Consider the following 23,464-nt stretch of genomic DNA (forward strand, 5'->3'; position numbering starts at 1 on the left):
ATACTTGTGATATTTATATTAAACTTTTTTCCTTTCCATTTTATAAGGGTCTTTTCCTTGGATTAATTTGACCGATGCCCAGACCAAGGAGACACTATTATCATGCTTTGTATCAAGAAGCAAATGTATGCAGGATTGCATCTCTGCAGTGCAGCATACAAATTACTTCTGGAGGACTCAGTTAAGATGAAGGAGACTAAAAATAATTAAACTGAACCATAGTATGGCCTGATGTAAAACAAGTTATATTCCAATACTTGTTTTTGTTTTTATCTTTTTAATTTAGACTATCATAATAGCCTTAATAAATACATTACAATGTTCGGTACGAATTGATTGATTGATTGATTGATTGATTGATTGATTGATTGATTGATTGATTGAAAATTGTATTAACAGATTGCAGAATGGGTACAATACAGTACGGCTCAATACACATACAATTGTTTTTTTTTGTGATCAAATCTTTTTTATTTTCCATTTTTCAAACATGAAACAACACAACTCACAGCACAATAATAACAATAATACATAAAAGACATCCAAAAACATAAACTAACACAACAATGATTAGACAATAAATTAGACTGATTATACATTTAACATCCCAAGCCCCCTCCCTCACCAACCATCGCAGCCACGATCCCCAACCCTCGAGAGCCCCTAGTCCGGCACCCCAGCGAGTCAGAGCATCATGCCTCTTTAACACCCCGACCCGCCGAGGGCCGGAAACCAAGGGCCCCCCCACCCCGAGCCTGTGACCCTCCGACACAATCAAGGGGACCCAGAACATAACCAGTTAAAGTAAGTTGTCCCAAAGTATAAGGAAAATAAAACATTTACTATAAAACGGGCTTCCTGAGCCCCCTCCATCTCCAGGCCCGGCAGCCCCGAACCCCAACCCCGGAGGACCCGGAGTCCGGCGCCCCCGCGGGCCAAAGCATCACGCCTCTTTAATGCCTCGACCCGCAGAGACCCCGAACCACGCCCCCCCCCCCCCCCCCCCCCCCCCCCCCTAGTCTGAGCCCACGGCCACAGCCAAAGGAGGCCCAGAAAATATACACAATTAAAATTACAAGAGAAAAAGAAAAGTGGACAATGGTATACACACACAATTGTTAAGGGGATGCAGACCAGATAAAGACTTTCGTCTTGTTTACATCAGGGTCCCCCATTTTCAATTCATCATAACATTTATGACATAAACGACACAGATACAGTAGGCCTACTGTTACATCCAGACATTTATGACATACAATACAGTACTGTATATTTACAGACATTGTTTCTAAAAGAGAATATACATTTGTGGGGGAAGAAACTGTACATTGGAGGGGGTTGTATTGGACATTTACTGGGGCCGGGCCAGTTTCGAATTGCAGCCTCCCGTATAGGTGCTATTTGAGAACGGTAATAATGGTACAGTACATGAGATGGGTATGAATGGAAAACAAAATTTCATACTGTCTTGCGCGTATGGGAATTGTGAATATTGCTTAATCATTCATCCTATGCTATGACAAGAAAAAAGCTTTTTTTAAACCAGCCCAGAGAATTTATGTTTACTTTTCAGACAGTTGTACAGTATGCGTATCTATCTGTATGTCATATTGAAAATGGGGGACCCTGATGTAAACAAGACGAAAGTCTTTCTCTAATCTGCATCCCCTTAACAATTGTATGTATTGAGCTGTATTGAATTGAAATTGAAACGTTTATTAACAGAATACGTTGTGAATACGTTTTGCAATCTGTTAATAAAGTTTTCAATCAATTAGACTTGTACACAATTTTGCCCCCAGATTCGTGAAATTCCGTCAACACTCGGGAAAGTACGGAAGTATCGAAATCTGGGGTTGTTTTTTCCTGCAAATCAACAGAGTGGACAGATTCGTCGCATGATTGCAGTTACAGTTAATTTGAAGGGCATTTCCTGATGGCATAGTTTGGTCTCATGCTGTTTTATAACAAGTCATCGCATAATCGACGTTTTCTGCCAGGTTTGTAGCTAACTTGTTTGTAGTTTGTTTTGACAGTTTCCGCTAACGTAACGTTAGCTAGACTATACTGCAAGCTAATAATTGACAGCAGAGTCAACGAAAGAGCAAGCTACCCCCCACCCCCATCACACACACGTTTGGCTATTGTTTAAACTATTCTGCATATTTCTAATTTACAGTGCTGTCTTGGCAGTTCGTTACATTTATTGCACGGATGTTGAGGAAAATGGCTAGCTCGTCGATTAAACCAGGAAGTCTGCAGCTCGATATCACTTAACGTTAGTTTATTGCTGTATGTTTACAGTCTGGCTGACTGTTGATGGGATTTGGGATCATAGCAGCTGATATTTGCTAGTAGTGATGTTACGTCTGATGAAACCGATGACACACGTTCACATGTACTCGGAAAAAGTACAGTGTGTGTGACCACGTAAAATAGTGTAAAGGACTTGAGTATTTATGTAGCGATATTTTGTATTAATCATACTATTTTTTATTTTAAAACGATAACGTTATGCACAAACTACTACTGCTACTGTCCCCCTACTACTACTGAAACATGACTGTCTACTGCTTCAGTGAAACATGACTACTGCTGCTTCAGTGAAACATGACTGTACTGCTGCTTCACTGAAACATGACTGTACTGCTGCTTCACTGAAACATGACTGTACTGCTGCTTCACTGAAACATGACTGTACTGCTGCTTCAGTGAAACATGACTGTACTGCTTCAGTGAAACATGACTGTACTGCTGCTTCAGTGAAACATGACTGTACTGCTGCTTCAGTGAAACATGACTGTACTGCTGCTTCACTGAAACATGACTGTACTGCTTCAGTGAAACATGGCTGTACTGCTGCTTCAGTGAACATGACTGTACTTACTGCTTCAGTGAAACATGGCTGTACTGCTTCAGTGAAACATGACTGTACTGCTGCTTCAGTGAAACATGACTACTGCTGCTTCAGTGAAACATGACTGTACTGCTTCAGTGAAACATGACTGTACTGCTGCTTCAGTGAAACATGACTACTGCTGCTTCAGTGAAACATGACTGTACTGCTGCTTCAGTGAAACATGACTGTACTGCTGCTTCAGTGAAACATGACTGTCTACTGCTTCAGTGAAACATGACTGTACTGCTGCTTCAGTGAAACATGACTGTACTGCTGCTTCAGTGAAACATGACTGTACTGCTGCTTCAGTGAAACATGACTGTACTACTTCACTGAAACATGACTGTACTGCTGCTTCACTGAAACATGACTGTACTGCTGCTTCACTGAAACATGACTGTACTGCTGCTTCACTGAAACATGACTGTACTGCTGCTTCAGTGAAACATGACTGTACTGCTGCTTCACTGAAACATGACTGTACTGCTGCTTCAGTGAACATGACTGTACTGCTGCTTCAGTGAAACATGACTGTACTGCTGCTTCAGTGAAACATGACTGTACTGCTGCTTCAGTGAACATGACTGTACTGCTGCTTCAGTGAAACATGACTGTACTGCTGCTTCAGTGAAACATGACTGCACTGCTGCTTCAGTGAAACATGACTGTACTGCTGCTTCAGTGAACATGACTGTACTGCTGCTTCAGTGAAACATGACTGTACTGCTGCTTCACTGAAACATGACTGTACTACTTCACTGAAACATGACTGTACTGCTTCAGTGAAACATGACTGTACTGCTGCTTCAGTGAAACATGACTGTACTGCTGCTTCAGTGAAACATGACTGTACTGCTGCTTCAGTGAAACATGGCTGTACTGCTGCTTCAGTGAACATGACTGTACTGCTGCTTCAGTGAAACATGACTGTACTGCTGCTTCAGTGAAACATGACTGTACTGCTTCAGTGAAACATGACTGTACTGCTGCTTCAGTGAACATGACTGTACTGCTGCTTCAGTGAAACATGACTGTACTGCTTCAGTGAAACATGACTGTACTGCTGCTTCAGTGAAACATGACTGTACTGCTGCTTCAGTGAAACATGACTGTACTGCTGCTTCAGTGAAACATGACTACTGCTGCTTCAGTGAAACATGACTGTACTGCTTCAGTGAAACATGACTGTACTGCTGCTTCAGTGAACATGACTGTACTGCTGCTTCAGTGAAACATGACTGTACTGCTGCTTCAGTGAACATGACTGTACTGCTGCTTCAGTGAAACATGACTGTACTGCTGCTTCAGTGAAACATGACTGTACTGCTTCAGTGAAACATGACTGTACTGCTTCAGTGAACATGACTGTACTGCTGCTTCAGTGAAACATGACTGTACTGCTGCTTCAGTGAAACATGACTGTACTGCTTCAGTGAAACATGACTGTACTGCTTCAGTGAAACATGACTGTACTGCTGCTTCAGTGAAACATGACTGTACTGCTGCTTCAGTGAAACATGACTGTACTGCTGCTTCAGTGAAACATGACTGTACTGCTGCTTCACTGAAACATGACTGTACTGCTGCTTCAGTGAAACATGACTGTACTGCTGCTTCAGTGAACATGACTGTACTGCTGCTTCAGTGAAACATGACTGTACTGCTTCAGTGAAACATGACTGTACTGCTGCTTCAGTGAAACATGACTGTACTGCTGCTTCAGTGAAACATGACTGTACTGCTGCTTCAGTGAAACATGACTGTACTGCTGCTTCAGTGAAACATGACTGTACTGCTGCTTCAGTGAACATGACTGTACTGCTGCTTCAGTGAAACATGACTGTACTGCTTCAGTGAAACATGACTGTACTGCTGCTTCAGTGAAACATGACTGTACTGCTGCTTCAGTGAAACATGACTGTACTGCTTCAGTGAAACATGACTGTACTGCTTCAGTGAACATGACTGTACTGCTTCAGTGAAACATGACTGTACTGCTACTTCAGTGAAACATGACTGTACTGCTGCTTCAGTGAAACATGACTGTACTGCTTCAGTGAAACATGACTGTACTGCTTCAGTGAACATGACTGTACTGCTTCAGTGAAACATGACTGTACTGCTGCTTCAGTGAACATGACTGTACTGCTGCTTCAGTGAAACATGACTGTACTGCTTCAGTGAAACATGACTGTACTGCTGCTTCAGTGAACATGACTGTACTGCTTCAGTGAAACATGACTGTACTGCTTCAGTGAACATGACTGTACTGCTTCAGTGAAACATGACTGTACTGCTTAAGTGAAACATGACTGTACTGCTGCTTCAGTGAAACATGACTGTACTGCTTCAGTGAAACATGACTGTACTGCTTAAGTGAAACATGACTGTACTGCTGCTTCAGTGAAACATGACTGTACTGCTGCTTCAGTGAAACATGACTGTACTGCTTCAGTGAAACATGACTGTACTGCTTCAGTGAACATGACTGTCTACTAGGGGTGTAAAGGTACACCGTACACGTAGCCGTACCGTTTCAGTGTGTACCGTACGGCTGTGTACTGAACAAATACAACGGTATGTTAACCACTAACGTTTTTTTCACAATCTAATATAATTATTATTATTTTTGTTTTGTTTTACAAGTCGATTATTAATTTCAATATAGAATATTCGTTGACAGCCCTACAAGTACAATTAGTTACTGCACACTACATCACCCCTGAGTGGAACATGGAAAGCCAAACTTTCCCGCACTGAACCGAAAACACGTACCGAACCGTGGTTTTTGTGTACCGTTAGTCCGTTACACCCCTACTGTCTACTGCTTCAGTGAAACATGACTGTCTACTGCTTCAGTGAAACATGACTGTCTACTGCTTCAGTGAAACATGACTGTCTGCTTTGTGAGCAAGTTTGAACTAGTGAGTGTTTAGGACAGGACCGCTCTTCCGACTCTGGGTTGTGTAGCAAGAGAGAATTGGGTTTAGTGCCAAAGCAGAAGCATCTTTTCTACCCTTCTTTATATTGCAACTTTTCATTTTAATCTTATATTCTTTATTTTTATATATTAAAAGGTAGAAGTATGCTATTTTATAGTATTCTAATAGCTGGCGTAGGTAGTGTAACTTAGTGGATAAGAGCTAACCCCAACTAGGTTTTTTCAATTCGTTTTAGTTGTCTCTTTTGTTTTCTTTCTGTAATTGCATTTACAATCAAAACATAATTCACTCACACTCAAAATATGATCGTTACCATATATAAGTAACATTGAAAAACATATCAGCGAACAGGGATGATGGGGGGGGGGGGGGGTTAGAACCATTAGAACACGAGTCAGTAATATACAATTGTCAACCACTACTCCACCTGCAGCACTCAGGCCCATAAATGCAGGATTGCATAGATCAGGTTAGCGGCACTACTTTTATATAACCAACAGATGGCAATGTTCACTGTTTCGTATTGAAGCGACGACGAACCAATTTCCGACACAATGCGCTGGGAAAGCCTCGGCAGTTTAGAAAGGTTCACTTCGCCATCGCTACTCTATGGGTGGGATGACTACGCACCATTTTTTTTCTTCAACAAAAAGGTTACCGTTCGTTTGGTGCGTCTCTTTCTCTGTCCGTCTGTCTTTCTACCCCCCCTCTCACACACACACACACGCACACACACACACTCACACACACACACTCGCACTCACACACTCACACTCGTCGAGAGAGGGGCGGGGAATCATCTTTTTGACACGCAGTGGGGACGTATTGATCTTGTCTTTACAGCGATGGCGAGGTTAGAAGAAGCAACTACTGAGCTGCAGTCCAGGTTGTCATCGTTGTCGGTTTCATCCTTCCCTGGAATAACATCCCAGCGCAGCGAGGACAGTAGTCCACTAGACCGGTAACCTGTTGCTGTTAGAAGCATTGATTAGCAGCATTCATGATTTTTTGGTATTTTGTACTCGTTCTTATACATAATCTGTTCTGTTGCATGTCACTTTGACTGCTAAAGAGTTCGCATACATCACACTGCTGACTGCACCACATATGCTGTGTGTTCCGGTGCATTAAAGGGATCTGTTTTCCTTACAGGCTCCAGAATACAGATCTTTCACAGAGTTTTTGCCATTCCATCGGCCAACAGAACATGGAAGGAACTAATGACACAGAGGATTCTGGGCAGAAACATGCTGAGGTAATTAATATAGCCTAGTGCGGGCACCTGTTGCCAATGACATGTAAGCATTATTAAGAAGGTTACTTTATTATCAATGTACACAATGGCAATTGAAATTCTGTATTTTTGCTGCATATTCGTTGTTGTCACACATACACATAGTAACCGCCACTGTCAGAGCACAGTGTCACCCCTGGAGCATGTTGGTGGTTCAGTGCCTTGCTCAAGGACACTTAGGCAGAGATAGTGGACACCATAGATAGAATACCAGCAACCCTTTCTTTAGTCACCAGCTCACAGCTGGAGTCCACCCTCCTGTTGGTGCTGGGAGGGGGATCATCAATCCGGTGTTGTAGTGTGGATCTTTAGTCTCTCCTGACCCTATAACACTGTGGTACTCCTTTGATTTGAACATGTTGAGGTAATTGATTTTTATAGTGTCCTTGATTGATTGATTGATTGATTGATTGATTGAAAACTTGACACTGTACACCTGTACAAGCAAAACTGTACATTGGAATATTGACAACCATACTTGGTCATTTACTGTACATTGGAGGGGGTTGGTTTAGGACATTTACAGGGGTCAGTTTCGAATTGCAGTCTCCCGTAGGTGTTCTTTGAGAGTGGTTTTGAAAGTGGGTAGTGATTCAAATTCCTTTACAGCTTTGGGTAGGGCGTTCCACATTGATGTGGCATAATTGCTAAACGTGTTTAGTCCCTTGTTTGAGCCGAATCTGGGTTTAACATGATTTGTGGAGCTCCCTCTGGTGTTGTGAGCGTGGTATTCACTGACCTTTGGGAAGTATTTTGACATGTACATGGGTACAATTGTGATCCTTTTGATATTAGCTAGTATGAACTATTACTAGCCCCGACCCCTGGCACACATTTGCTGTTATTCACTGTCTAATGTTGTGTCTTTACCCCCATGTGTCAATGTCACTTCCTATATAATCTAAGCTTTTGCCTTCAGTGTGACAGGCTATGCTTTGTATTTTCTCTCTCCTATGAGCTCATAATTACATTTTTACTAGCAGACCCCCGTATTTCTGATTCTGGCCTTACCTCTTCAATACAACACCAGTTACTGGCGGTCAGCCTCTTTACCTCTAGGCTTAGTAGGGGTGGGAATCACCAGTTTCATCACGATACGATACGATATCGATTCTTTGGAAAACGATACGATATTTGCCGATATCACAAAGTCTGCCACGATACGATTCAATTCAGGTGCCTGCGATCGATATGAGGCGATATTATGTGCCCATTTAACACAATCAGTCACATTTAGATCAACTAAAAAAAGGCTACGGAAATATCAATTGATGTATTTATTTTTGAGCTCTTCCAGACATTTAAATGAAAAACAATCTATTGTTTTTAATACAAATAGACCTCCTGTTCACTTTTGTTTTTATATATTGAGCTTTAACACACACACAGACACACACAGACACGCACACACACACACACACACACACACACACACACAGTCCCCCACAGCCCCCACCCCTCCTCCTTCCAAGTCCCCTCTCCACTCTCCTGTTCTCTCTCACGGTTAGCTGCTTAGCTTTTAAGCAGCCAACGCGACGTTCATTTAGATATTTAACGCGACGTTGGCATAAAGGAATGGCGACAATGCAACGCCTGTTATATGCATTTGACCCGTTGCGGGGAAAAAACTGCACAGACTTATATCGGCTCGCAAAATAGACGCTCTGAGTGCTTTACAGCAGACGCAAACACTGCTGTAATGTCTACACGGAGTTTCACAATACTGGGCGCCGGCGGATATGACTCGCGGGGATTTTCAAAATAAGAGTATCGCAATATGAATCGATCTTTTTACGTTGCATCGATCCTATTTGATTATTGATAATAGATCGATATATCGATCTGGATCGATGTATTGTCCCACCCCTAAGGCTTAGGCTATCATCCTGCCATTATATCTCCTAACTGTGATACTGTATCTTGCCTGCCTCTCCTTCTCCCTCTCGCTCCCTCTCTCTCTCATTCTCCCTCCCCCTTCCTTATGTGTGTTTATGGGCGTTTTCAGGGTAATCAGGAGGCCGCTATTGAGCAAACCCTGGGGGGAGAGGCTGAGGAGAACACTACTGCTGGGACCTGTCCGCTCCCCGGTGAGATAAAAGGTATCTCTGCTGCTGCACCTGCTATTGCTATGCTCCAGCCATAGGTTGGATTCACAGGGGTTCTTGGAATAATTCATGGCTTACTGTTAATCATATAATCTTGAATTAAAAAGTTTTATTTAGGGTTGTCTAAAACACATTGCGCAAAACCTTTTTTTAAAGGTGAATGTCGCCCATTTAAATAATTTACACATTATTCCTTTGCCCCAAGGACAGTTAAGTCAATGTTTGTGAACACACACCACTCTCTCCAAAAGCTCGGAATCGGAAGGAGCACTGCTCCATAGACAGTAATTTGGGCACTGATGTTGTGGAGCTCTCAAATGTCACCTAAATGACACTTATATGTCCACTTATCTCTAGTATTTGTAATACCTAGAATTTAAACATCACTTTGGTGTAAGAGCTCCCACAATTGTTATGAGTCCACAAATACAGAGAGGTTATGTAATCAGTCCCGTCTGTAAGTGAGTTAAGTTTAATTTATACTGGAACGTTAAAACGTTGCAGGAGCTTCAGCAGAGTTATCAGCAGTCCCGGCGCTGGTCCCGGCACTGGTCCCGGCGCTGGTCAAGGAGCCTACTGGCGGAGCCCACATGCACCTCTGCCAAAATGTAGCTGCATGTATGGTGATGCAGCACCACAAGCAGTGTGATTGGCCTACTTGCCTAGAGCCACACATTTCCACGTTTAATTTGCTCTTGTATGGAGGAGGGATTAGCAGAAAGGTTGCGTGGAACTAGAAATGCTGGTACTCCCACAACCACTGCAGCTAAAGAACCTACGTCTGATTCAGCCTTAAGTAGGTACAGTATATGTGGGTTTCCATCCACCTGTTTTTGCTGAAAGACACCTAAATATATAGCAATTTTTATGTTTGACTGAGGTGGAAGACTTAGTGTATTGATAAAGAGAAGATGTGATGAAGGGCGATGGAAACAAATGTTTAGAGTAAATGATGATGTGCCGGAGACTTAAGTCTTCCTAAGATAAAACACTAAATAGTTTGTAATGCCACAAAACTATACAGACCTAGACTATTTAATTAGGCTTGACAGTTTTGGAAATGCAGGGTCGCTCTAATGTTGTTGCAGTGAACGTCCCTCGCCCACCTTCAACCTATTGTCCCTCTCAAAGTTGGAACATTCGTGACAATCCAGCCAGACCGCGCAAACAAGATAGTATTTGCTGAACTACAATTAAATTGTTCTAGCGAAAGGATGTATTTAGTCCAAACCACAGGACGAAGTCATCATTAGATGTTTCCTTTTCACACAATTTGAACAATAGCCTATACTTGTGTGTACTGCTTATAATTATAGCCATAGACTGTAGAAATATAGTGGTCTATTTAGCGGGAAACTGTTTGGATGGTGCTCTTTTGACCATGTAATCTTGTTGCAACCTCTTCTGAATATTCACCACAGTTGATGGAAACAAACATTGATTTGTGGAGAATCACTTAACATCTTCGCAACATTTCGAGTGAAACTTAGCTAGTGAATAATAAGTCCATACCCTTCTCTGTCTCTGTTCTGGCAGTTGCCAGCTATGCCCCCCCCCCCAACATCATCTTTTGGGGGATCTCAATGGGACTTCCTGGTAATGGTCAAATTAAAATCAATGAGATATCTTGCCGGATTGTCATGACATTTTCTGTGCACATTCATGACCCCAAGAGGAACAAACATATTGATTTAGGTGACCCCATGCCAGTTCCTATAGTGCCACAATCAGGCCAAACTGAGAACAACATATCTTGTAATGTAATGGGTGGATTGCCATAAAATATGATGCACACATTCATCAACCCAATAGGAAGACATCTTTAGATTTTGGTGACCCCATGACCTTTCTTCTTGTGCCCCCATCAGGCAAACTTTCCATTTTCAAGTGAGCATATCTCCTGACCCATTAGTCGTACAGTCACACAATGTGCTGTGAATATTCATGACCTCTAGGAGGAGAAAACTGTACATTTTGGGTACCCTGTTACCTAGAATAATAAGAGGATGCGTCAGCATTGTTATAGAAACGTTACCACTGGGTGACAAAATGTATTGGAAGAAGTAGCGTCTCCAGTGCTAAACAACTTCCATGAGAACCTAGGGACTGTGACCCATCCTCTTCTTATAATTCTAGACCATGGCCTTTCCTAGAGCACCACCATAAGGATTTATAGCCTGGATCTGTTGGGACAGCCAATATCGGCAATTATTTTTTCTGTCATCTACCCAATAAAATGTTGCATGTGAAAGTAACAGCAAAGTGGGGAGTTAGGCCTTGGCGGAGGTCTGCACTCTACTGAGTGCATTCCTCTAGTTGTCTATGGAGCAGTCCCAGATTTTACATCCAGGTGACATCACGTTAATTGGTTCTCTTTAAATATCTAGCTCAAAGAAAGATTGGTGTATGTTCACAGATATTGACTGAACTATTCTGCGGGCTCAGGATTAACCGAAATTCTGGCATTATTAACATTTTAATTATATTTTTTAAATGTGCTATAGATAACATTCAGCCCCTAGATGTTGCACTAGAGCACCAGCATGTAATTTATCCAATCAGGTGCATTCCATGTGGGAAAACGGGAAGTAGGGAGGGGATACATGCATGCAACATGTAAACAACAACATCCATTTTGGACCCGCAAAAACGTTGAAAATGATAAATAAATCATTAATCAAAAACTGGGGGGGGGGGGGGGGGGAGTGTAAAAGCAATGCTCTGTGGATGTGGATGTTTATTTTATAATAAACACATATTCATCGGTTGTTTCTGACTGCAGCCCAACTGCCACCGTTGACCCCTCCCACCACATGGACATCTGCAGCACTCAAGGAGCTGAAGGCGAAGCTGCGGCTGGAGAAGGACAGCGTGGTGACCGTGTACCGCGGGGACATCATGACGGTCCACGTGCCCACCGTCCCCGAGGGCAAGCGGGTGTGTTGGGAGTTCGCTACGGACGGTTATGACATTGGGTTTGGTATCTACTTTGACTGGACTCCTGTCACTAGCCGGGCCATCACAGTCCACATCAGCGAATCGAGCGATGACGAAGACGAGGAGGAAGACCTGGAAGGTCAGTGGATATTTTTGCTTTTGAAAGTCTGAAATAAAGAATAGTTCTCTTGATTTAAAATGTTTGACTTTGACAGCAGATTATTAGTTAAATTTATAAGTTAAAATTATTAGAACACTCTAACGTTTTGGGAAATACACGTATTTGCCTTCAGACAAGATGGATAGATATCAATAGATTTAATCTCTGCATACAGTACAGAGAGAGGTTTCCCTTTACCCGGACTGCTATCTATTCTATACATCCAGATAGTTTGAGATATCTGCCATTACTCCAATACAATGGAGCTGAATGGCACTCGGCTTGTGGTGCTCAAAACGGCAAAAAACTCAAAAACAATGTCCCTTTCCAGAAATCATGACACTGCTACTCAAGATAATCCAGAGACCTTGTGAACAGTTTAATTTGGGAACTTTTTTAAATTGTAATATGGCCGGTATACTTTGGTAGAAACTATATAAGTATGGCAGAAAATACTTCCGAAATGGAACAGTGTACAACAAGGTCTGTGGATTATCTTGAGTAACTGTGTCATGGTTTCTGGAAAGAGACATTGCTGTTGTGTTTCTTTTGGCACAAACCAAGCAGGGACAGCAGGCTTAGGTCTATGCAAGCAGAGTCACAGTACAGAGTAGCTTAAGTTTCACTTTCACTTCTAGAGTAGATTTAACTTCACGTGAAGCAGAGGGAAAATTTAAACCCTGCAGCAGCTCGACTGGAGAGGAGCTCAGAGAACCAGTCCAGACCAGCAAAAGTATGTTTGCACGATGCACTAAATAACAGCGACATTGATCCGTCAATGAACTGATTGACAGAAGTTATTACTGTCCGTTGGTTTATTTGTAATTTGGGAGGGTATGTGCACCACAACCAAAACACATCATGTCTAGTTTCAAACAGTGCTCCAGGGATCCAGGTTTGTTCTCTCTTGTAACACAATACTAAAGAACCATATACTGTATCATACTTTATAATGGAGTTATTTTTCAGGGGTTTGTTTTTACCCCCCCAAAACCTCCCGGTACACATTTTACACAATGTAAAAGGTTTTTAGTATATTTAGCTCTGAATGGGATCATAGTGTTGACATTTTGGCATGTGTGCTTTCTGTGACAGGACCCGTGAGTAGTGGAGATGTTGAAAAGGGTTCCAAGACTTTAGCCAACTCAAACCTGGGAGAGATCCTCCCAGTGTATCGTCAGGACAGCCACCTGTCAGTCCACGGGGGTAGTCACGAATTTCCAGGTGAAGGAACTTACCTCTTGAAATTCGATAACTCCTACTCACTATGGCGAAATAAAATGTTGTACTACAGAGTATATTACAGTGCCTGAGAATCCAGTTTCTAGTTGTCTTATGTTTGACTTCCAAGAACTCGTGATTCCCAAGATTTATGAACTATTTTTGATTCCATACTGTGTAAAAAAAGAAAAAATACAATTTAATAAAAAGAGAATATGTTCTGGTTGATATAGGCACATCTATTTTTATCACTCATGTTGCCCTGAGGCCACATATTCCATTTGGAAAGCCAGAGGATTTTTAATGCGGAATTCGCTCCAATTGACCATGTTCACATGGTGGCCATTTTGCTCTCATGTCATCCTCAGGTTGGGATTTCTCTAGGAACAGCGTTGAAAGAAATTCCAACCCGAGCATGACGTAAGGGCAAAATGGCCGCCGTGTGAACCTGGTTGATGTCTTACCGCTTTTTTTGTAAAGCCTTGCTTATGTGCCATGTTCACATGTATACTGTACTTAATGTGCAATTAGGCAAAGTGCCCATGATTCAGTCAATATCGTCTTGAACCGTAACATTTCTATGGGAGCAGTGATCAGGGAACACCTGTACGAGACATGCTTTACCAGGCCAGGTGCTTAATCAAAAGTGCTCTCAAGAAATGGGAGTTTTTTTTTTCTTTTACGTGTGCATCTTTTATGATTGCAATCACTAAATCGATTTGTTTTCTTGTCTCATGTATTCATGTCACTGTTTTCTGGAAAAACCTCCCCGCCCTCCCCATCTGTGAAACGTAATCATATTGCAAATTGAAAATGCAATCATCCGATAGAAATACTGTGCACAAGTCCAATGTATTTTGTGTGTACCGTGATTGTTGTACGTTATTGAGAGACATATACGTTGAAAGTAGAAGTCGGTAAGGATACTGAATGTGCTAAAAGCAAGTGGTAACAGTTGATCCAGTGTGGTTAACCGGCTGCCTTTTTACGACACAAATAAAAGCCATCCCTTATCACAGAAACCTCTTATGTAATATAGATTCAGTATTTACATTTGCCTTTTCCCCCCCATTTAGTTTGTTGGTTGTGAGGTCAGGTCAGCCACAGGAGGTTTTTATGTTCTTGATTTAATCTAAATGTATTTTATGCACAAGATATATGTAAATGAAGGTCACCGTTTGTGTGTGTGTTTTTATATATATATTTCTGTAACGGGCACAATTTCGTATCACCCACTCCGAATTTGATTGTATTGTATATCCCCTGCTTCATCCCGTTTCCAAAACGAATGCTCTTACCTCATTCACTTGTGGTGTGCATGTTTCCAAAGATATCATGGATTGTCGCTGCTAACGCTGTGTTACACTAAATGAATTAAAGCTTCCCATGTTCGCTCTACTGTATTTTTAAGTTCTACAACTTGTTCCTGAAACTTGTTTTCCATAATAAAGAGGAAAGCTTGTCTAGTTCTGTTTTCTTTCTCTCATTAATTTCATGTCCCATTAATCATGACACTGGAAACAAATACAGCAGAACGATTCAACAATGATTCATTAGTTTGCAGAAAGCAAATCCATTTCACCTGAGACCTTAAAACTCTTGATGATTCTCATCTCATCCAGAATTAGAATATGTTTTACTTTGGTCCCGTGAGTTTCCATTAGGATCTGACATTGGAGGATTGATGTAATTATCTCAGAGGTGATGAAACAGGTCTATTCTTCAGCTTGTCCCCAAAGACTCTAGAATTAGGTTTGTGGGAGGGGGGTTCAAGGCCCTGCACAGGTGTATCTAATCAAACCTCATAATAGCACACCCAGGAGCAGGCCTAGTAGCATATCGTTCTTCAACGTGGAAAAAGATGGGCCGATTGAATTTCTTCGCTCTTTGGTCCCTACGTGACGCTCCCCGCCAGTTCATTAGGTAGGCCTAACCTCAATAAAATAAGTCAACATAAAGTGCATTATGACTCTCTTGCCCCGTCGTAAGGCCCACTAAACGATACATATTGCTCTGGTTTTCTCACAGCAAATCCAATCGGAGGTGCTATCAAGTCCATATCCCATTGCCTCTCCCTAAACAGCTGGTTGTCTTTGGTCTTGGAGAGTGGAGGGGCAATGATACGACAATCTCAGTTGAGGTTCTGGTCAGTGAAGAGGTTAAGCCCCAGAATATTGGGATTCTGTCACGTGAAACAAGGTAGGTCTGATTTGGTTGATTTATTTATCCCAAACATACAAATAAAATGTATATAAAAAATAAAAAGCAAGAAAAAGGTTTTCAAACAACATTTACCTAAAGCAATTTGCAAAAAACATGCCCAGGAGGAAGTAAAGTATCTACTCCTGCCCCTTCCTTACAATATATTGCATATAAAATATAGTCTTTCTTAATCTAAATATAATATACCAAATCTACAAATGCCAAAAAAGAAAATAGATGTGGTACTTCAGTCACCTTACTACGTCCTCTCATGTACATGTCCAAAAATACTTGTTTATGGTGGCCTTTGAATTGGTTTGTATTATTGCTTGGCTGTATACAGGCATCTAGTCCACTCCAAAGGGACACCCCACAAACTGAGTTGCACATGCTTTTCAGAAGTCAGGATGTCGGGACTAGGATGTTTTAGATTCAATGTCCCTCTTAAATTATAACCACCTTCTCTACCTATGTAATTTTTTTAATGTAGCTTGGCAACAAGTTATTACCTTAAACATAATTTGTGCAGTTTTGAATTTAACTAAGTCCATAAATTTCAAGTCACTAAGTCCATGTTATGCCTGTCACTCGACTCCACACCATTTTTTAGGCTGTCGCCAATCCTCTACAGCAGTTTGAAGGAATAAAATATTAAGTCTGTGCTATGCTTGCCTTTGAATGAAAGCACCTTTAGTCTGTGGTTAGCTGGTAGACACCCAACCTCATGTTCTGCTCAACCGCATAGTATGAGGTTGGGTGAAAATACCATAACCAGAAAACAAATGCTCAGCAATTGGGCTCAAGGTAATGTAAAGACATGGAATTACTTTGTTGGCTTTGTTATTGCACAGATGGCACAATGTTGCAATATTATATATCGTTTGTGAAGTACAATGTTTATAATCTTTTCCTCAAACTGAGCTACAGGTACGCAATCTGACAGACTGATTGCATTTTCAGGTGACCTGCCATGCCAAAATTAGGGCCTTTGATTGAAGGTTTAGTCTGTGGTATGTTTGCCTTTGAATGAAGACACCTTTAGTCTGTGGTATGTTTGCCTTTGAATGAAGACACCTTTAGTCTGTAATATGTTTGCCTTTGAATGAAGACACCTTTAGTCTGTAATATGTTTGCCCTTTGAATGAAGACACCTTTAGTCTGTAATATGTTTGCCTTTGAATGAAGACACCTTTAGTCTGTAATATGTTAGCCTTTGAATGAAGACTCCTTTAGTCTGTGGTATGCTTGCCTTTGAATGAAGACACCTTTAGTCTAATATGTTTGCCCTTTGAATGAAGACTCCTTTAGTCTGTAATATGTTTGCCTTTGAATGAAGACCCCTTTAGTCTAATATGTTTGCCCTTTGAATGAAGACCCCTTTAGTCTGTGGTATGCTTGCCTTTGAATGAAGACACCTTTAGTCTAATATGTTTGCCCTTTGAATGAAGACCCCTTTAGTCTGTGGTATGCTTGCCTTTGAATGAAGACACCTTTAGTCTGTAATTAATGTTTGCCTTTGAATGAAGGTGCTTCACCTGGGAGGGTGAATGGAACCATGACCTCATCACAGCGGCAGCAGAGAAAAGACGGAGAGGAGTCTATGGGAAGATTTTGCTCACTGTTTGTGGAGAGGTATGGGCTGTGTTGCAAGACAGCCAGTGCTATTATGGGTATCGAAATGTGTTACTTTTATGGTATTCGATTTCAATACCTAAGTAGTTAATCCCATCGGTGTCAGTGAGCCAATAAGCATGTTTGTTCCCAAGATATACCATTTCTTCTGTTCAACCACAATCCAAAAATAATCCAAAATGTAACAAAGCCTCCGATTGGCTCACACAGCAGAAGTGACGCACAGAACAAGGTATCGAAAAAAGTATTGTATCACCGTTATCAAATGTACTCTGGGGTTCTTTGATCTTGCATTAATGCATTGTATTCTGTATCACAGCCACAGGATAACAGCAGCTTCATCAGCAGCACTCTAGTAGGTCAAGACCAGCACAACACGGATCTCTCCCACACACAACCCAAAAGTGCTGGGAGTGAAAAGGTGAGATTTATCTAATGGGGTACATGGATTATAAATGGATCTCTAGTGATCTGCAGTATTGTTGCTTGGACAATTTATTTTTATTTTATTTATTTTTTTATTATGTTTTTGGTAGATTTGTATTAGTTTATTGGACAAGTCCGGCAGAGAGGAAGGATGGGAGGAGAGATATGGGGGAAGACATGTAGTGCAACGAACCCGGGACGGCCTCGTTGCACTACAGTGCGTTACGTGGTGCGCCACCCTGGCGCCCTGCTTGGACAATTTCAAAGTGTCATATTTATCTTTGCTTAATATTGCACCTTGTAGACGACTCCCAACTCCTCACACTTGGGAGAGAGTGTTTCCTACACCGACCTCAAAATGGACACGACTGAAACCTATGACTACACCTTGTTGGGACCTAAACCTTTCATTTGGCCTACGGTAAGCATCATGGCAGATAATTCCTCTCTATATTTCTAAATAAGCATTCTGGTTTCATGTATATAATTATATGATGTGTGTCTGTACATCAAACAATGCACGTATGAACTGCTAATAATAATACAGATTCATCACTACCCCTCCCCCAATGTGTTTCATTAGTCTGCATCAAAAACATAGTTTGAGTCTATTCTTTTAACCACAGACATGCAGCCTATTTGTTAAGATGCATATATATCATTGCATTTCAAGTTGTGCTGCAACACTTTTAAGCCCCCTCCCAGTATAAGCACCTCAATATTCGAGAATCGTAAGAATATTTGTGTTGGGGCGGCTGGGTGGCACAGCGGACATTGCGCTCGTCACCAACGCAAGAGACACCGGGTTCGACTCCGGCTGTCAGCGTTGCCTCCGGCTTGGGCCAGCCGTCATACTAACTCAATTGGCAGAGTTAGCGGGTGGAAGTCGATGGGTGGTAATCTGGACGTTGTGGACAGCGACTCCTACAGGTCGGTTGGGGACGCCTGCACAGCAGAGACAGGAAATAGCGGGGGTAGTGTGAGCCTCCCACACGTTACACCTCGCCAATGAGAGTCCGCGCTGGCAGGTGAAAAGATGTGACAGGCTGCCTCCTCGTGTATCGGAGGGGACACGTGATACAAGGCTTCTATCCTCCCTACAACCGGCCAGTGGGGGGCATATGCGAGCAACGTTCAAGACAGGGGAGGGAAGAATTGGCACAGTGGAATTGGGATGGGAGAAAGAGGAGAAAAAGTGGATAAAGAAAAAAAATATTTGTGTTGGACATGGCATGTGCTGCGACAATTGATCCTACAGTCTTTGGTCTTCGTACTGTTTGAAGGACAAGACGCCCAGGCGGACAGTAATTGGGAAGAGAGGCCACCTCACCTCTGATGATCTAGATGGTCTCCACGAGGACACGGGCAAAGCATCTTGCCCCAAGAAAAGGAGGCTGTCCCGTAAGAACAGCGGGGAAGAGAAGACGGCGCAGGGAAGGATGAACGACGTGGAAGAGAAGACTGCGCAGGGAAGGATGAACGACGTGGAAGAGAAGACGGCGCAGGGAAGGATGAACGGCGTGGAAGAGAAGACGGTGCAGGGAAGGATGAACGACATGGAAGAGAAGACTGCACAGGGAAGGATGAACAGTGTAGAAAAGATGGCATGGAGAAGGATGAACAGTGTGGAAGAAAAGACGTCTCATGGAAAGATGAACAGTGAAGTAAAGGTGGCACGAAGAAGAGTGAACAGTGAAGGAGAAAAGACGACACAGAAAGCATACAGAGCAGGTCAGAGTTTCAAGTTTGTTTATTAATTATCATAATTAATGTGGTGGTGTGTGTGGTAATGAGTGAACCACCTTCTAAAACGCTAACCTCACCTTCACATCAAATTAAAGGAAGTTGTTTGTTTTGTGTAAGGAGAATTCATGAACGCTGATTCACTTTCAGTGTGTCCCTCAAAGCGCTGGAGCCACACTATGTGTTTGAGTGATCCTGACACAGCCATTGTAATTGGAGGGGAAACGTCAGATCAAAACCACTGCAAGGACTTCTTATGGAAGCTAGAGATAGGTCAGTTGACTTTGCACTTTTATGGAGTAGGGTAAAACTGCAGTGCCGCAGCCCCATACATAGGAGGGGCCTGTACTGTGCGTTGGGGGCCTGTACTGTGCGGTGCACTACTGCGCATGCGAGAAACAAAGTAACATATAATATAGGACACTAGAAACAAAGTAACATACGGAACATAAAGTAACATACGGAACATAAAGTAACATACGGAAAATAGGACCTAATGTCCAAAATATTTTTGTCTTAAACTGAATATCAATTGGATTAGGAGTAACCAAATAAAGCATTCAATGCAACCAATTGTCTAGACTAGAATTTTTATCTTAAACTGAATATCAATTGGATTACCAGCCCTGACTGTTACTCAAAGCTTAACCTCTTCTGGATGAGGGCCTAAATTTAACCCTTAGACTAGATTAGAATGACTTTACTTTGTTTCTCGCATGCGCAGTAGTGCACCGCACAGTACAGGCCCCCAACGCACAGTACAGGCCCCTCCTATGTATGGGGCTGCGGCACTGCAGTTTTATGCTATTGCATTTATGTCTTGTTTGGCCCTGTATTATATCGTCCAATGGACCACATTCATCAAGTATGTAGTTTCCCAGGAATTTGTCCTTCAGTCCTTCCAGACCATCCCAGAGTGCAACACATGCATTCCTGGTTAAGTCTTGTTGAATGCATTTACATTTGATCTAATGCTGCTTTAAAAAAAAAATATATATATAATAATATTTGATGGCAGATTTGAGGGAGAATATGAAAAAGTCATAATTTTCATCTACACAAATGACTCATGAATTTCCATGATGTGGAATTGCTAATCTGCTTGCAAGCTTTACTTGGATTCCATTTTGGCTACTGTTGTTGCTTGTAAACATTCAAACGCTTCATGCCCCACCACCTGGCAGTCCTGGGCCAGAGTGCATTCTGGGTGAGAGCTGAGACTACGATGTGACTGAAAGGTCCAGTTTGATAACTGAATGCCATTTTATGAGTAATATAATGAAATAGTCTACTATCTGGTAGGGCTGGGCGATTAATCGAGGTTCAATTATGATTTTGTCTTGCCACGATCATGAAAACAAGATAATCAAGATAAAACGACTATTGTGCCGTCATTTCTTCTTGTGTTGTAAATGCAGCGCACCCTTCCTTCATAGCAGTGCGCATTTCTCCTCCCCAGACAATGACTTTTGGTTCCCCATGAACTCGGCCATGAACTCTGGACCCATTCCACCTTGTGCCCGCGGCCACTCTGCAACCTACGACGCTGACTCCAAGGCTGTCTATGTGTATGGTGGCCTGAGGGAGGGCCAGCGCTACAGTGACCTGTACATTCTCAATACCCTGACGTGGAAGTGGAAGCTCGTCACTGTGAGTTTGTCTCGACTCTTAAAACATGCTTCGGTTCCCTTTTCCTTTTCTGTTACTTAATAGAAATGGTGGACAGGAAATCCTGGATTTGAAAACCTTTTGTGTTGGAAATCCCCCCCCCCCCTTTAAATTTTTTTAGGCAAGAGGAAATGTTCCAACTTTGGCATATCACTCGGCAACCTTTTACAAGAAAGAGCTTTTTGTCTTTGGTGGAGTTCAGCCAAGCCATTGTCCTGGAGGCAAAGCCTGCAGTAATGCTCTCTACATCTTTAACCCAGAGTGTGAAATCTGGTACCAGCCCATCGTGGAGGGAGACCGACCTCTGCCTAGGTTTGGGTCAGTGTACATCGATCATTCTACTCAATCCCATGAGATTACAGTGGCCCAAATAGATTATAAGGATTATTAGATGGACTCTCAGATAAACTCCAAATGAACATCACTTCCTTACAGGCATTCAACTTCATTACTGTCTGACAAGTTGATAATCTTCGGTGGCCGGCAGACTGCAACCTACCTTGACGACCTCTACATTCTAAACCTCGGTAAGGTGGAGCTCCAGCAGAGTTTTTCGATTTCACAACCCCTTTCAACTTCATACTAAAAACTGTGATTTGCTTGATTTGGGTGAAGGTTACATGGAGTACACAGCTGTGAAATACGAGAACATGCCACCACTGCCTCGGGGGTGAGTATTAATTCAACCTCGTCAAATTGCCCATCTGTTCTTGGCCTTCTTGATATCTCTAGTGCAGACCTACTCCCACTCATTAATGTGCCTTATGTACAGGACAAAAATGATGCTCTACTTCTGCATTGCTTTTATATTCATTGTTGAACGCAATTGATTGAGTGGTTCTATTATTTCAATGTTTCTTAGACTGGTGTTTTGAATGATTTAAAAAAATAAACGTTCTATTCCTGTGTTGGTTAGTTTCCATGCTGCACTTCCAGTGGCAAGGAACAGGATTCTGGTCAGTGGAGGATGCAGTGCCGTTGGAGCCCTGCAGGATGTGCATATTTTCAATGTGGGTGAGTGCTATTACCGTGAGTGCTGTTACCGTGAGTGCTGTTACCGTGAGTACTGTTACCTTTATGCTTCTTTTTTATTTTAGAGGCGTGAATTTGAGTCACAAATTTGATGACTTCAGACTCAACTCGACAAAATCACAAGACTTGCAACTCAACTTTGACTCGACACCAATGACTCGTGACTTCACTCGGACTTGATATGGCTTAATACTCTTCCCAAGCCCAAAATGTAAAATAATTATGTTGTAAGAAATGTAAAGCGAATCAACTTAATCTCCATGATTACAGTTCCACTTTGGACCAATTTGTCAGCCGCCAATCAAGTTGTATGAGCAGAGAAAGAAGTTGTGTGTCAGTGCAAAATCATGTAAATTGTGAATATACTACTAACTATTACTCTGCCGGCTTTAACATTTGAAATGCCATTTGTAAAGAATTCATTAGGACTTGTTTAGGACTTGGAACCAAACGTTTGAGACTTGCCTGTCTTGACTTGGGGAATTGCCAGTATTGACTTGGGACTTGAGTGTAAGGACTTGAGAATTAATTGGGATTTGCAAAACTATGACTTGGTCCCACCTCTGCTTTTTCTCACTGGAATACAGCTCGATGTGCATTTGTGCAGCTAAGTTGAGCCATATAAATGTCACATATCAATGCAATCAAATTTGGTCCTTCTCACTTGTCTTTGTTTCTTAAATAAATCTGTATTCCTCTTTAGGAGTCAAAACGTGCCTTTTTGTTATTTTCCTCAGATACCAGTATGTGGAGTTCGGTGGCGTCTCCTCTTCTTTGTTCCAAGCCACGCGCAGGACACAGCGTAATCAACCTGGGCGAGTCCATTCTTACAGACGCCGAGAAGCATAAGGGGGACAAGCATGTCGACGTCCAGTGCACACTGCTGGTGTTTGGTGGGTCAGACTGTTCCGGAACATTCTACAATGACATGATCAAATGCAAAGTGGAGATCTCTGCTGACAAGTGACGGACCAGACCTCAAGGAGAAACTCTTTATTGTCTTAAAATAACGAGTTTTCCCAAGTTTTGATCTCTGATATGAAGGTGTTGTGGACATAAATGGTCATTTGACCATAAAACAAGCTAAAATCATTTGAACCAGCATTTTTGTTTTTGGATATTGGAAGAAGACGACAATACTGTCATTTGTTCTTGGAATCATAAGCTAAACACTTCCAAAATCTCAGAAACCAAAACATTGGT

At 42.1% G+C, this 23,464-nt stretch overlaps 2 protein-coding genes across 3 annotated transcripts; both read left to right on the forward strand.

Annotated features, from left to right (window-relative positions):
• The first annotated feature begins 1,841 nt into the window (after window positions 1–1,841).
• Window positions 1,842–15,024, forward strand: tmed8 (transmembrane p24 trafficking protein 8). 2 transcript variants are annotated; one of them, XM_084310391.1, is made up of 6 exons: window positions 1,842–2,000; window positions 6,685–6,802; window positions 6,994–7,096; window positions 9,141–9,234; window positions 12,023–12,316; window positions 13,433–15,024. In XM_084310391.1, exons 1-6 carry the CDS (start codon window positions 1,955–1,957, stop codon window positions 13,648–13,650), a joined length of 873 nt encoding a protein of 290 aa, XP_084166517.1. In that variant the 5' UTR covers window positions 1,842–1,954; the 3' UTR covers window positions 13,651–15,024. The 2 variants fall into 2 exon arrangements, with proteins under 2 accessions (XP_084166517.1, XP_084166518.1); XM_084310392.1 differs by having other exon boundaries at window positions 9,141–9,222.
• Window positions 15,025–17,315: 2,291 nt separating this feature from the next.
• Window positions 17,316–23,312, forward strand: LOC311225772 (kelch domain-containing protein 2; the record flags this gene model as incomplete). The annotated part of the gene is made up of 9 exons (XM_084311166.1): window positions 17,316–17,392; window positions 19,077–19,549; window positions 19,712–19,834; window positions 21,021–21,211; window positions 21,351–21,547; window positions 21,665–21,756; window positions 21,845–21,899; window positions 22,146–22,243; window positions 22,999–23,312. 9 exons carry the CDS (start codon window positions 17,316–17,318, stop codon window positions 23,226–23,228), a joined length of 1,536 nt encoding a protein of 511 aa, XP_084167292.1. The 3' UTR covers window positions 23,229–23,312.
• Between the last annotated feature and the right edge of the window lie 152 nt (window positions 23,313–23,464).

This window comes from Notolepis coatsorum (genome assembly GCF_963971535.1).
Source record: "Notolepis coatsorum genome assembly, chromosome: 3".
Classification (NCBI taxonomy): Eukaryota; Metazoa; Chordata; class Actinopteri; order Aulopiformes; family Paralepididae; genus Notolepis; species Notolepis coatsorum.

Bases quoted from the DNA above. Each gene is read 5' to 3' on its own strand.
- tmed8 (XM_084310391.1), top strand. From the start codon at position 1,955: ATGCTGTTTTATAACAAGTCATCGCATAATCGACGTTTTCTGCCAG. The intron at 7,097-9,140 runs GTAATTAATATA...GGGCGTTTTCAG, and splicing joins CTGGGCAGAAACATGCTGAG to GGTAATCAGGAGGCCGCTAT. The intron at 12,317-13,432 runs GTCAGTGGATAT...TTTCTGTGACAG, and splicing joins CGAGGAGGAAGACCTGGAAG to GACCCGTGAGTAGTGGAGAT.